At 42.6% G+C, this 15,550-nt stretch overlaps 3 protein-coding genes across 8 annotated transcripts in view; 1 reads left to right on the forward strand and 2 right to left on the reverse strand.

Moving 5' to 3' along the window:
• LOC145448862 (laminin subunit alpha-2-like) overlaps window positions 1–1,489 on the forward strand; it is a 61,278-nt gene extending 59,789 nt beyond the window's left edge. For all 6 annotated transcript variants that reach the window (XM_080327309.1, XM_080327304.1, XM_080327306.1 and 3 more), the window contains one exon: window positions 752–1,489. In XM_080327309.1, the coding sequence (XP_080183435.1) occupies window positions 752–906 (155 nt within the window). In that variant the 3' untranslated portion in view covers window positions 907–1,489. The remainder of the gene's footprint in view (window positions 1–751) is intronic.
• Window positions 1,490–7,798: 6,309 nt separating this feature from the next.
• LOC145448863 (uncharacterized) lies at window positions 7,799–8,541 on the reverse strand. Its single transcript, XM_080327311.1, has 2 exons — window positions 8,383–8,541; window positions 7,799–8,325 (listed from the first exon to the last, which is right to left on the reverse strand). Exons 1-2 carry the CDS (start codon window positions 8,461–8,463, stop codon window positions 8,008–8,010), a joined length of 399 nt encoding a protein of 132 aa, XP_080183437.1. The 5' UTR covers window positions 8,464–8,541; the 3' UTR covers window positions 7,799–8,007.
• A 1,258-nt stretch (window positions 8,542–9,799) lies between these two features.
• On the reverse strand, window positions 9,800–14,934 carry LOC145448771 (uncharacterized). The gene is made up of 5 exons (XM_080327227.1): window positions 14,679–14,934; window positions 14,182–14,595; window positions 13,915–14,126; window positions 13,101–13,300; window positions 9,800–10,550 (listed from the first exon to the last, which is right to left on the reverse strand). Exons 2-5 carry the CDS (start codon window positions 14,560–14,562, stop codon window positions 10,366–10,368), a joined length of 978 nt encoding a protein of 325 aa, XP_080183353.1. The 5' UTR covers window positions 14,563–14,595; window positions 14,679–14,934; the 3' UTR covers window positions 9,800–10,365.
• Between the last annotated feature and the right edge of the window lie 616 nt (window positions 14,935–15,550).

The raw sequence follows: 15,550 nt of genomic DNA on the forward strand, positions 1-15,550 counted from the left end.
CGTTGACATTGTTTCTGTGAAAGGACTACTCTATCATTCGTAGAGTTTGTATTGAGTCGAAACATTTGTATTCTTTCCAGTGGCGTAGGGGCTCATTGCTCTGCGCCATGGGCGGCAGGCGGCGACGGGGCGGCAAAATGTGAGGTGAGGCGGAATTTTCAACGAAAGAAATGGGCGGCAGCCTATTTCCTACGCCACTGATTAATTCCGAGATTAAAATATTTCGGGCTGGCGTGGGGAGACAAATGTTGTTGCTGATGTCGAATCCTCATCACCCAATCACCTCGATGACGCGAACGAAACTAATCCTCTGACGGCACTTTGTTCTTGATTTGTTCTTTCCCGTAGAAGTTTCCATTCTCTCTAAGGCCTTGATGTGTACATTTTTTGTACAATGTCGTCATGGCGAAATGAAGAAATTTGCTACAGAAAATAAATATTTTATATACTGGTTTCATATTTCAAATTGTAATCATTTGGTTTATGCTAGTTAAAATTGATCAAATATTGGCGTGGAAAGATATTTAGGCCATCCGAGCATATGTTGCGGTATTCAGTGAAATTTGGAAATAAAGTAATGTAATGTGGAGTCAAGGACGGGTCCTCCCGGTGGCGAGATGGTGAGTGGCGAGATGGCCCTCGTGATCTCATGACGTCCAGAACAATCGGCGTGACTTGGTCATTTAAAAGACCTAACCATAAATTTTTCAAAATGTCAAAACCGTAACATTACCGCGAGCTTACTTTTTAGACCGAGCCACCGCGCAGAAGCAACTGACGACGAAGACGAAATTCAGAGGATGCATCCGAAAGGTGAAGCTCAAAGGGCAAAACGTCGATTTTTCGCAAGTATTCGACTACAAGGGCATCCATCCGAATTCATGTCCAAAGTCACACCGATCGTGACAGACGCGCCGTCACGGTGGCGACGCAACCCGAGTGCAATGAGCCGTAAAGGCGGAATTATTATGACGTAAGCCGATGGACCACTGAGTTTCTTCACAGTGTATCGGCACGTTCCGAACAGACATCGTATATGCCACACAACCGGTTGCTTATCAACGCTATTCATGAAATGAAACTTGCGAAGCAAGCGGCACGCCGGATGACATCGAAAAGTAGTCATTATATATTGGAGGCACGGCTACGCACGTTTCGTTGTCTTACACTCTTTACCTTGCTACGAATATTTTCAATGGCGTTATATCGATACCTTCACGCATATATTTAACCATTTCACTGTACATCTTCAGCATATAATTCACAATGCCACTCCGTGGGAATCTTATTTTAACGTATCGTCTTCGTACGAATTGACATACTTTTCTACGTTACTTCTTTCACACGTTTCGCCAAGAATGTCGTCTTACCCATTTTTTTATTTCAGCATATTTGTTTCGATCCTTTATTTATTCGTGACATATTTTTATTTTTTTTATATTTTGTTATCATTTTCGATGCTGATACAATTCATTGTTGCATCCTACAATTCTGGTGTATTCTTGTTGGTCGCACATCTCAGAGCACATGGGATACAGAATTTATCAACCAGTGTATTTGCAGTAGCAATAGCCTTGTATCCGACAACCTGGTTGTGCTGGTGTACGGCTGGTCGATTCGGATAATTGCACCGTAATCAACATCTAGGAGCGTATCAACACCAAACCTACCGGTGCCAGAACTTATCACGATAATTTTATTATATTTTTTATCAAATCAATACACCATACGATTGCGATATAATGAAACAACTTGGAGTAGTGTTTTAATTCGACAGCCACAGCGAGACGCAACGAGACTGTTGTCGAATATAGTATCAGGAAACAACTGTCTGTCATAACCTAGTGTTTGCTGCCTATTTCTGTGATTCCGGTGCGTACATAGGCCCATATCAGTTGGTCAAAATGCAGGATTTATGGAGTAAAGTGCTTCTCGAAATACTATCTTGGTGAATGGTGATCCAGCTAACGGAGTTTCGTGAATAAGACTGTATCATAGTGGTTGCCCACGACGCTGTCGCCGTGCGCCACCAGCACCATCTGTTAAACGTTTTTAGCACAGCGAAAGCTGCATCTTGCATAGTGGATCTTGTAAAATATGAACCATCGGAATTATACCACAAGTATAATGCAATAGCACGCGGTGCGGGCGGTCGCGCGCATGTCCGAGCTCGCGAAAAAAAGCGTAGCAAGCAGCCAATAAACCTCAATCGTGGAGGCAATGTTTGAAGTGGCCAGAATCTACGGTAGGTAGCATAGGGCTGGGCACAGCGATCCTTAGAAAATAGGACCCGAATCAAGCAATAATTGTAATGATTTGAGTCGAGAAGTGAGAGGCGAGTTTTTCTAATGGTGAGATTATACAGCCGCAAGCTTCATTCTGGTTTAGAGCCAAAAATGAAGGTGTACTATCACCTGGCGACTATCACTTGCGATAGTGGTATAGTCCACAGCTATACAACACCGATGGGTGTGGGTTCGAGTCCGACGGAGGTCGACTCCAAAATTTCTGCCTAAGTGTTGGAGGCTTATCTAGGCCCCTCATCGCCATCTCAACCGCGTAAGAGGTGTCTTACAAAAAGCGTAGAAGTAGGCCGTGCTACATTTAAAACAAACGGTGTTTTAAAAAATAGAATGGTGTGTTTTTTTTAAGTTGTAAAATTATCCTATAATTGTGTAAATACTTTCCAAAAACCATGTTGTATGAGCCTACGGACAATTACCACCCGATATAGCCGACGCATATCGGTATGGGATGATTGGAGCCCGCAAAATAGTACAGATATATCGCCAAAGAAGCTATATTTACCCTATGTTTTCAATTGTCAATATCAATCCACTGCGAAGTCACAATTGAATATTGGTGACGTCATGGCTTAAAAAACACAATAAAAAACATGTTGTAAATAAGGGCTTTGTTTTAAACATGTTTGTTTTAAATCAGTGGTTCCCAAAGTGGGCGCCAGCGCCCCCCTGGGGGCGTTCGCCAGCGTGAAGGGGGCGCTGGCCACGAAATGGGCGATTGGGGGGCGCTGGCTAAAAAATTGGGCGGTAAGGTGGCGCTGAGAGCAAATGCGGGCGGTGTAGGTTTAGAAGGCAACTGCTGCGTATAGTGTTGAAACGACTAATTAATAAAGCAGCTAGGTCATCAGTAAAAATGCAAAATAGATTCAGTAAAGGCAATTCAGGGTCGCCGTCTATTTATTCAGCTGTGCCGGAAAAGTCCATTGTTACTTGCCAAAGTTATTCCTGCTCATCAATAGACTAATTTGGCAGTCGGCAGCATCTCCGAAAAGCGAGGTTCATTGTGTGCTGCTTAGATAACTACGAAGTAGGCCTATATTTGAGCAGTTATTGCTCACTGCAAGATGTGATGGCTTTTTAAGAGAAACTGTCTTTTGTGATTTTATTATCTGTTTCAAACGATCGTTGATTTTCCATAGCGCTGTCACCGTGGCCTACGACACGGCGTTCTGGTTGCGAGAAACGAGATCACTCATACTTGACGGTTGTATTTCTCAAAATTTAAGGGTAGAATAAATCCGTTCTTAGTAAAGATGAAACCTGATAAAGGTGAACATGGCACTGCTTTGAGCTACCGTTCCAGCTCTAATGCCTGATTTGATGGAAAAACATGAATCATTCATCTCACAAAATTACACGAGGGTGGTGATTTGGTTCCTGGATCCAATTAGAAATTCCTCACCGGATAATCAATAGATTCTGTGTAGTTTCCAGGCATGAAATGTTTGAGCAGCTGTTTACATTGTAGTTATAGGGTTACCATACGTCCTTTTTTAAGAGGATTTGTCCTCTTTTTTGAAAGTGTTCTCGGAGGACGTCTAAATGTGCTCTTTGTTGAGAATGTGTCCTATTTTTTACAAATTTTGGTTAAATGTACGTGGTAATTGGACTCGTATAAAGGAAATCAGCGCACGGTCTGGCGGATTTTTTAGGACGTGAGCCAGAAAAATCATTTTTTTAGTCAACCAGCCGCTAACTCGGAAAAAGTTACCATTTTTCCGAATTTGAAATCAGTATTGTAAGTCTGAAAGCTTTGAAATAGCGTCCTCTTTTCAGATTCCTAAAATATGGTAACCCTAGTTGTAGTGTATAGAACAATTTTGAGTTCAACCAAAAGTTCAATATCTCCAATCAATCGTTCTGGATACACAATTGAATAAAAAATAAACACTCTCCCTGGAGTCGGGTTGGCTTTTTCGTCATTGCCCTTCCCCGCTCATATTTGATAGAGCATGTTCTCAGCGGCGTGACCACGTTCCCGACTTACAGCAGAAACCAACTGCCAGTAGGCCTCCATGAAGTGAACACGGGAGATTTTAGAGTGATATTGGTTCTATCAAAACTCAAACCCAATATGACGAGAATGAAGATAATGATACGCCAGCTTCATTCGTCTCATTATTAGCTGTATTAAATGCAGAACAACTTTCGTTTTATGATCAGGCGTGGTGAGAGGGGTGTCGGGGGGCGGTGGCACTTCATTCGTTGTCCAGGGGGGCGGTAGCTCAAAAAAGTTTGGGAGACACTGTTTTAAATTGGTTTTTGTTTTAAATGCAACCCTAGCTACAAGTCGGCAGATACGGAATCAAAAATAAGGAATATCGGCCTGCGGTGTAAATGACCATTGACCATAGTAGTCGACAAACACCACGAATACCACAAATAACAACAAGCTGGCGTATATATTCTCCTGAATTTTATTTTCATATTAGTTCATTTCCTTTTCGTGGTCGAAGGCATCAAAGTCGAAGCATATTATTTTCTTGTTTATTATCTAGCAGTGCCGTTTTTCAAACCAGATCACGGACCCGCCCTTCTCAGAATGTAAACGCGCAAAAACACCGCCACTCTTACTTCAAACATTCCCGGAACAAGATGTTTGGTCTTGGGGTAGCGACGAAATCTGCCACTGTAGAGACAATTATTTCCAAAAATGATGGAAATTTCAAATCGGGTTTGCATGGATTTTACTGGTCCAAATGAAGCCGAATTTGGTGTGCACCGTTTTTATCAGCAACATAACAATTTATCACGATGCAAGTGAAGTTCTGAAAAAATTAACAGTCATAATGTCCAGTGAGCAACTGCTTTACTGACAACGTGGAGGTGTAGATAATTGTGTTGGCAAAGATTGATTGCATTTACATCAGTGGTTCTTAACCTTGCCCACAGCGCCCCCCAGGGGGCGCTGGCGATCTTGAAGGGGGGCGGAAACGCTCAGGGGGCGCTGGGCTCAAGGGGGGCGGTATGGGGGGCGCTGGAGAAAAATGGCTTCGCAGTAGATGATGTGGTGATAGGACATATCCTTAATGAGTATTCAGAGCAAATTAACACCGAAAACTTCGTTACATATAGCCTTCAAAATACATATAGGTTTAATTGTCCATGGGCGTCTAAATGACTGACACCGAATGTTCCTGTCTTGGCAATCTGAACCCTAGAAGACGATTTCCATCTGGCCGGGAAAAATTATATGTCAGTGAAGAAATACCAATCTGAAATCGTGTGCGCGTCTTTTAGTTTAGTACGATTGGGCGACAAGGATATTCCTGTTGGGCGATATCCCTGTTGAGCGATTCTATATTTTTTGATATTGCAGACAGGGGGTCACGAAATAACATCATACCAACGGGTTCGCCCGCCCGAATATATTTAATTATTAGTAACGGGCCCTACAGTTTCCAAGAAACCTCACAATGTTCGCTTTAAGTTTTGATGAGTCTGCGCACACTCAACAACTCACTGCGCTGACCCTTGGACAACAGTGCGTAACGACCAACAAAAGGTAATAACTCCGGATTTGTTGTGCGCAACGTAGATTTTCTGTGCGCAGAGACCGTGTCATCACTGCGCACGTGCGCAGCTTAGAGGGAACATTGCACCTCACTCAGCTCTACCGGTAAATGTGTATACGTGAGCAGAGAGAGGATAAAAATTGATCTCAATTTACATGCAATTCTCAATGATATTGACCAATTCAATCATTAATTAGTGAAATTTTTCGCACTTCGCGCGAATAGCTGCCTCAGTAAATGGACACCCAATGTAGATACCTAATATGCTATCAGCAAATAGCGGACAACCAAATGGGGGTCTGAGAGTGAAGTCCCCCGGAAGTTTGGTTTATCACCCGATGGGGGCCCAGAACCAACGTTTTTTGTTTTTTTTTTGGGGGGGGCTGACGAAGTGCTGTTACGGCCCTGGTAACGAATAATTGTACCTGCGGGCACGCCCGAATATGTTTAATTATTAATTACGTGCCCTTTATTTTCCTATACAACAGCTCACTCAGTGCTACTGGTAAATCTGATTACGTGGGCTGAGAGGATAAAAAGTTTATAGCGACTTATATATGTAATTACCACCAATTCATTCATGCATTATGGAAAATTTTGGTACCTAGGGCGACCAGGCCACACAAACTTTGCTGACCATCAAAATCACGATATGGGGTTCGTGGGGGAGAGGCCCTCAGAAGTTCGGTTTATCACGCTATGGGTGCGCAAGGCAATCGTTTTTAGGGGGGTTAACGAAGTGCTGTTACGAACCTCCATCTTACTCATTGTCTTTATTACATTCCTTACAATATGAAGTTGGGGGGGGGGGGGCGCTGGAGCACGATAATTTTTGAAAGGGGGCGCTGGAAGAAAAAAGGTTAAGAACCACTGATTTACATGATGGCATCTCAAAGCGCGTCCAGACGCCATTGCTTTGTGCTCTAGTCACTTCGTGCTTTTAATGCACTGTTTCTAATTATTCACAGCGATTCTCTTGTCGGTTTACTGGGCAAGATACCTATTAAAAACTACTGCTCGAGTGCTCGACCACAAACTTCACTTCTAGAAAGATAACTGATTGTTACTGATTCGATTTCAATGATCTTTGTTATAATACCGTGGATCGATCACAACTTCATAGGTATGTCATTTAAATAATCTTGCGTAGCTTCATACTATACCTGTTTTGGATGATGTGATACGTTGCACTGCAGTTTTTTCAGCCCCCCAAAAAACGCTGGCTCTGGCCTGTCACAGGGTGATCAACCCAGCTTCTGGGGAGCAGAACCCCTTTTTTACACGAGTAATTTAATCACTGCCCTTTATGACTACGATTCGCAAGACTCGCTTACCCTTTCCGTAGCGAACTAAATCCAGAATTACGCGATTGACAAACTGTCGTCGGAACACGAGACTTATCTATACATACACTTCTGTCGACATACCCAGTATCAATGATATGAAAACTCGGTGTGCATTTTCGTTCTAGTAGCTCTCACATAGACTGCCTGGCCGAGCTAAAAGAAACACTCCTCTCGTGAGACGCACTCGATTTCAAATTCGTATATCTTCACGGGGCGCAACTCCTCCGCCCTTGTCATTTCGATGTCTGGACAAGTGGTCATATCAATATCGAAGGTGTCGGCCAACATGCGTTGGTGACTCCAAGTCGAATAAATCTGCCCTAAAATACTACATTTTGAGTTGATTTAGGGAGTAATTTGGTCCCACATCGAGCTTTGGCCGCCCCCAATTGGCAGATTAGGGATGCGCCAGGTACAGCCCTGGTACGGTACATATACGAAATTACGGTACGATAATTTTTCCGTACTGTGACGGTACGATATTTTGTAATAGCTAACATCTTCGTGCTACGAACTATACGATACCTTATCAATTCCCCGCAAACCATTTCTTTCGTGGTCACTTGCCGAACGAAATGCCTCGACACAGAAAGCTAGGCCACCTGGTATATTGCACGCCAACATCTTTCAAATATCATATGAAAGGTACATTTATTCATTTTTTCATACCAAATGCAAATATTATATTGAATCAAAACCAATGGTCGTGTAATGGATGCAACGGAACGTAACATGATTTCTAGCGCAACTGTTACCAATGCTTGCCGAATAGAATAAGACGTAATGAAGTGCCAGTCAATATATTAGTCCAAATATATGCTAATGATATCCACAGAATTCTGATTAACCCGATAGCCAGGATTGCGCTTTTTCGCAGAGACCGATTAGCTCTCCCTGTTGGGTCTTCAGGTTCGGGGTCATCCCGACGATGATATACTCTTTTGTTGTGTTTGCGAACACAGCACCCTCTTCCTTCTTCCTCAATATTATATGATCATCATCGCGAATGAGACGATATTTATCTCCTCCAATATTCAGGCCGCCAGATCGAATTGCGTCCTTGCCATCTTGTGAACAAAAAGCCTTGGCGGCGGCCTTGATTGTTTCTTCATCAGGCTTTGGCAGCTCAGATTTACCGGCGCTACCGCAGAAAACACCTTCCTAGTAATAAGCGAACGATGGATCTCAATGTATGTACACGATTTATTATCCACTTACCCTATTGTAAACATGTAATTGACATGTGGCCAAAATTGAGCTAGAACCTACGGCCGTAACGATTCGTTCATCCCAAGACATTTCGATTGGTACGTTGCGTGTATTTAACGATACTCTTATCTGAAAATATGAACAGATACCGCATTAGCACTCCGTATTTCTAGGCGCCAATACGGTGGGCCCTTTCCTAATCTCAAGCGCGTCACGCCTAGAAGACGGCCGGCATACACTGAAGCTGTTCCGCACCAGACAGTTTAAAACTTACATCCGTGATCGATTAAGCCAGAAAAAGCATCCGCGATATCTAAACCTCACGTTCCTGTAATCAATCAAGTCGTACCAGACCAGACACACAATGACTGTTGCAAGCTGCCAAATTTATGCGCATCCAACACTCTATACTAAACTGACTGCCACAATTGGAAGATTTTTGACATTGTGCTTCACAGAGACGCAGAAGCATACTGTATAACAGTAATAGCATTCTAATAACACTTGGCATGACCCGCAAAATTAATATTTAACAATGTGGATTATAAATTCATGAAGGGAAACTGCGAAGAGTTTGAAACCCACTTAGTACTAATTACAGCTTGCGAAACTCATTCGCATCCTAGTAACAGTGACTGTCTTTGGATTTACAATCATTCATACCTCAGCGACAGTAGCCCCTTTCGTTATAAGGGCCATATTGGCCCTATATTTTCAAATGTAAGTCCCAGGGAGCCATATAACAATGTCAATCAACTGTGATGCCACAATATGAGAATTCTGACGTCATTTTGGTAGAACATCGAAAGTTACTACATGGGATTTGTCGTGTGCGCCATATTTTGTGTATCCGCACTAATCCAGCCGTGTATTCGGACTCTGTGGTGTCGCGGCGGGAGCAGTAGTTAATATGAAGCGACCTGGTTATCACAAAACCACTTTTCACCAAGTACCCAACAATACGAACTTGGATTCTTTACAACCGGAGTATTCTTTACATATTTCCATATATTCTTAGGAAATGATCATAACATTTGGCAATGCAAGGTTTACCCAAGTTTTGTGACGAATTTTCATACGTGCATCCTGTGATGGTAAGTTGAAATTCACGAAATTGTAAAATTCTGATATTTCTCAAGGACACTCACAGGGTCGGACCTATGCTAAGGTTCGTCTGCGAACGTAAACCTCTGAATTTCCAAGGTTAGTTAACTTAACACAAACGTGAACAGCACGGTCGCACCTCCGGAGTATACGTTTGACTTACGCAATTAGTATCCATTACGTATATTTTCACGGAGGGTTGCATTTCGATTCGTGTCTCATTCGGCATTCTGCCGTACGAAGTAAGTCTTCGTGCCTGCGTTTTGCCAAGTCTCTGGCACGCTTCTGCTATTTCTAACAAACGACAGGAAAGAACCAGCTATCCCGTGCACGACATCTGTATTTGCAAATAATGTATGACAAAATCGATGACGTCGTTTGTGATACATATACCGACATTTCGTTAAATTGTTGAAAGCAGATCTCTCGTTCACATTATATGATTGTATTATCGTTTTTTTACAATAGTTCATCGGGATGAACAGTTACAATGTGACGTCGTTACACATTATACAGAAGATGACCGGCATAACTGCTCCATATTAATCTTATATAGCTGCAAAGTAGGCCTACATCTACCGTTCAACGTATAGCCAGTATATATTACGAGTCTCATAGTAAGGATGTACGTTGTCCATTGTACACGAAGACATTTGAGCTAGTCTTAGCTATCAGATGACCAAATATTCAACATGATGAATGTGAGAATATCACTGGAGTGTTGGTGTAGCTCAGTAACCAATATTGTGCGTGACCCGAAGATTTGTCATTGCAGTAGCCAATTTCACGACTCTGGGCGCGGTTCATCCGGAGATGCACAGCGTATACGGTGTTGTTGATAATGTCAACAGTTCTGCATGGCATCGGGCGTTGACGAGAATTCACGGGCTAATCTGCTGTTCTGTCGTTTTTCGAAAAGAAATTCCTTATTGCGACAGCTCCTTTCCGACAGACCTCAAGCGGAGGGGTGGTCAGAGGATTGTCGTTAATATTTGTATCAGACGGATATTCTCCCCAGTCCAGATTTTCCAACTCTCCAAACCTTCTTGGTAGCCTGCGGAGACGATTTTTACCTGAAATATGCATGTTTAAATCTACCGTTTTTGCATCGTTCATGAACATAGGCATGATGAAATACAGTTTTGGAATGATCTCCGAAATGTCATGGTCAGTAATATCCTCTAAAACTCGTAATGTCAAATGTTGTACACAGTGTTGTACAATCATGTAATTATAGCGAATCAGAGATTTGTAATGCGGTGTTTCTGCGACTTCGCCGGAGCACCGCGAGCAGCTACATAACTCGCTTCTAGTGAAACATTCGTACGTGGCGATGATGCTTAGGTTGGTCTAACTGTAATGCAGTGGTTCTTAACCTTTTTTCTTCCAGCGCCCCCTTTCAAAAATTATCGTGCTCCAGCGCCCCCCCCCCCAACTTCATATTGTAAGGAATGTAATAAAGACAATGAGTAGGAGGGAGGGTCGTAACAGCACTTCGTTAACCCCCTAAAAACGATTGCCTTGCGCACCCATAGCGTGATAAACCGAACTTCTGAGGGCTTCGCCCCCACGAACCCCATATCGTGATTTTGACGGTCAGCAAATTTTGTGTGGCCTGGTCGCCCTAGGTATCAAAATTTTCCATAATGCATGAATGAATAGGTGGTAATTACATATATGAGTCGCTATAAACTTTTTATCCTCTCAGCCCACGTAATCAGATTTACCAGTAGCACAGAGTGAGCTGTTGTATAGGAAAATAAAGGGCACGTAATTAATAATTAAACATATTCGGGCGTTTCCGCAGGTACAATTATTCGTTACCAGGGCCGTAACAGTACTTCGTCAGCCCCCCAAAAAAAAATCAAAAAACGTCGGTCCTGGGCCCCCATCGGGTGATAAACCAAACTTCCGGGGGATTTCACTCCCAGACCCCCATTAGGCTGTCCGCTATTTGCTGATAGCCTATTAGGTATATACATTGGGTGTTCATTTACTGAGGCAGCTATTCTCGCCTATTCGCGCGAAGTGCGAAAAATTTCACTAATTAATGATTGAATTGGTCAATATCATCGGGAATTGCATGTAAATTGAGATCAATTTTTATCCTCTCTCTGCTCACCTAAACACATTTACCGGTAGAGCTGAGTGAGGTGCAATGTTCCCTCTAAGCTGCGCACGTGCTCAGTGCTGACACGGTCTCTGCGCACAGAAAATCTACGTTGCGCACAACAAATCCGGAGTTATTACCTTTTTTTAGTCTTTACGCACTGTTGTCCAAGGGTCAGCGCAGTGAGTTGTTGAGTGTGCACTGTGCACAGACTCATCAAAACTTAAAGCGAACATTGTGAGGTTTCTTGGAAACTGTAGGGCCCGTTACTAATAATTAAACATATTCGGGCGGGCGAACCCGTTGGTATGACTTCGTTGCATGATGTTATTTCGTGACCCCCTGTCTGCAATATCAAAAAATATAGAATCGCTTAACGGGGATATCGCCCAACAGGAATATCCCTGTCGCCCAATCGTACTAAACTAAAAGACGCACACGATTTCAGATTGGTATTTTTTCACTGACATATAATTTTTCCCTGCCAGATGGAATTCGTCTTCTGGTGTTCAGATTGCCAAGACAGGAACATTCGGTGTCAGTCATTTAGGCGCCCATGGACAATTAAACCTATATGTATATTAAAGGCTATATGTAACGAAGTTTTCGGTGTTAATTTGCTCTGAATAGCCTACTCATTAAGGATATGTCCTATCATCATCTACTGCGAAGCCATTTTTCTCCAGCGCCCCCCATACCGCCCCCCTGATCCCAGCGCCCCCCATATCGCCCCCTGAGCGTTTCCGCCCCCTTCAAGATCGCCAGCGCCCCCTGGGGGGGGGGGCGCTGGGGGCAAGGTTAAGAACCACTGCTGTAATGTGACGCAACAATATTGGCGTCTGACCTCACGTCAACGTGAAGTGCGGTGATCCGGCGATTCATTACGTACAACGTTTTGTAGATCAAATGTATTATACTTGCAACCAAGACCAACGCCGAGAAACGTCATTTCGTGACAAACACTTATTAACTTCTTGTGGAGTGTGAATATAGGCGTGGCGGAATAAAAAGCGGTTCCAAACCAGCAAGTGGCCGACTCCTGTGCTAAACCCCAAACCGTACGACCGACTCGGGCCAGACAGCAGATTGCATGAAACCAAGTTCAGAAATACAGGTACGGCGTATAAAATTGAGGTTTACCAATCGAAATAAATTCAAATATACGATGTCTTGATACTCCCTAGCCTTTAGAAAATAATTCTGCTGTAAAGTTTAGAACTTGCCACGTGCGAAACACTCAAAACAATGCTCCTATGACTGCAGTGCAAATTGCACCTTCTAACTCAAACTAATCACTCAATCGATCGACACCGATCAGTAACAGTTGGTTGTACTGTTAAAAGGACATTACAAGTTTAGTAGTGCTAGTTCAAAGCTGTCGCCATGACTCTGGATAATCCGGATTAGGAATACCTGCGAGGCTGGGAGATTCAGAATCAAAGAAGCACACAAATCGGCGTTGCAAGTATCCATGCACCTTTTTCAATAAGATTTCATTTGCCATAGTGCTTACCTAGCCATAGTGTTGTCAATGTCTGCAGATCGCAAATGCAATCTGGAAGTTCTTCCAAGTCGTTTATGTAGAGGATCAGAGTTGAAAGCTTATCCGCAAGAAGGCATATTTCCTCCGGAATCACCTGGATTGCATTGTCGCTCAAATCCAAAAATGTGAGGTTTTCCAGATGACAAACACCAACAGGAATCGCGGTGAATCTGGATCAGAATTCAAGTGGAAGTTCAGCTACATTATATGACACTCGCCCTCCTTTCCACTAATATTCGGAATCATTTACGGCGCGATCTCTGCCCTTCAATCCTAACCAATTAATTGTGTGACATCACAGCATTTCATACACATTGCAGACGCATCAGTCACATAATGATAATCAAATAACCGCTCTTCAAACTAATCGCATCACACCGAAGGATATCAATCCACTATGATACTTGATGTTCTATCCGTTGATCAAATCTTTTTACTATAGGGCAAGAAGTAATATGAGTTATTTATTCCATAACATAAAACTATGAATCATTCAACTCTCTGTTATGTTTTTTTTTAAAATAATACCAGAAGTTATAGAGGCCCCCGCATTCCGACATCACAAACGGTCGCGAACCTCTTTTCCGACTTGAAGGAGTAACGATCGTACTAAATTTTGGATCGGTGTCGTAAAATAGAAAATATTGCGTAAGGTATTGCATTCCCGAAACGAGTTATCTCCTTCTACAGAAATATACTCAAATCAGCAAGAAACCCGAGCGGTTTATACTATCGTATCATATGCTTATTGCGTCGTACCATAGATGATCAAATTTAGATATACCTATTGTTTGCGAGGTGTAGACTGTGTAACTTTGTCAGTTTGGAAAATCCTTCCGGTAGAGCTGCGAGATGATTGTTGCTGAGGGTCAGAGTATCGAGATGTTTCAGGTCTGCCAGTTGGTTAGGTATTTCTTCTAATTCGTTGGTGTCCAGAACAAGCTGCCTCAAATTCAAAAGATTACCAACTTCCTTCGGCAAATACTGCAGTTTCGACTGAAATTGACTTTAATATTATCTTATGTATGCGCGATGTTTCAAATGGACTTACGTGCAAACACGAATTTTCATCCGGACTCAGAACTAGATTTTCCAAATTCTCCATCTTGAAAACGGTGTTCGGTAATTCGTTTAACTCAGATCCCGCCATTTTAAATGTGGGCCGTTCCATTTTCGTTAATATTCTCGTTCCCCGTTTGCTCGATGTGGGTACGGATTTCAAAGACGAAACGTAATCGTGGCTTATTGCGGTGGAGGAACGCCAGGGATTGACGGGTGGTACACGGCTGGAGATTCGCGACCCTCGCCTAGATAAGTCGCTTAATGCCACTGATGGTAAAATTCTCATTTGAGTGAAGGGTTCTGAACAGCTTCTCGAGTCCTGGACGCGATCGGCCGCAGAAAAACGAAATGCGTGTTTCCTGGAAGCCATAACTCCAGCAGGAGTTTACGATGATGCGCTAGACTGCAAATAATAAATTCAATGAAATAGAATGATATGCCTTTGACTGCACGCGGCCATTGACAGTAAGGCTAGTTAGAGGATACCTGTTTCAACCGTAGTATTGCTGATACTCTGCCCTCATTGTCTATAGCTTTATAAGATGTATAACTGAAAGCAAATGTCTATCAAAACGGAAGTTATCATATATGATGCAATTCTAATGCAGTATGGCTTTCGATGTCGAATGGAAAGCTGAGTCTTACAAAAATATCCATAAAACATGTATATACATGTGACTGCGCCGATAAGCGAATACTAATCTGACGAAACAAGCTATAGCGGATATCACAGTAAAGTATAGGAATCACAGGGTGGTATTCCGTCATTTGGCATAAATCAGTGACCCCAAAGATATTCCATTGTGTGAAAACACGCGCGTAACATATGATACGTTTTCATCATTACAATATAATAAAATATAATAACTGTTCAGTTGATATAAAAATATAGCGCTATGCGTATGCCATGTAGGTTATTTGTAATATTGCTTATTGTCCCCGTTCACAATGGCGATATGCGATAGCCCAGAGATTGAAATCGATATTCCTATGGATCAATAATTGTAACGGTGAACCCCGTGGAGATTCGGACATTAACGTATGTTTGTTAAGACAATATAAATATATAGACCTCCTTCCCGTTTCAACAGTCTTATACATATATATATTTGTTTCGGCTAACATAAGGCGGTCCTATTGGATCAAGGTCTCCTCGCCGCCGACATTGTTGGCAGTAGGCTACACTTTGCAGAGCGACAATAAATTCAAAAATATTTGAAAAAAGTTCTATAAATATCCAAAATATACTGCATAATTTATGTTAACCTAAGAAATAATGTTGGACCCCTTCGATTTCTGGGGAAGGGGGGGGGTACGGCAGTTACGACCCTGGCTTTGTCTTACAGTTGACCTCATGG

The sequence above is a fragment of the Botryllus schlosseri genome, chromosome 10, assembly GCF_051294905.1.
Source record: "Botryllus schlosseri isolate E-star chromosome 10, Bs_hap1, whole genome shotgun sequence".
Lineage (NCBI taxonomy): Eukaryota > Metazoa > Chordata > Ascidiacea > Stolidobranchia > Styelidae > Botryllus > Botryllus schlosseri.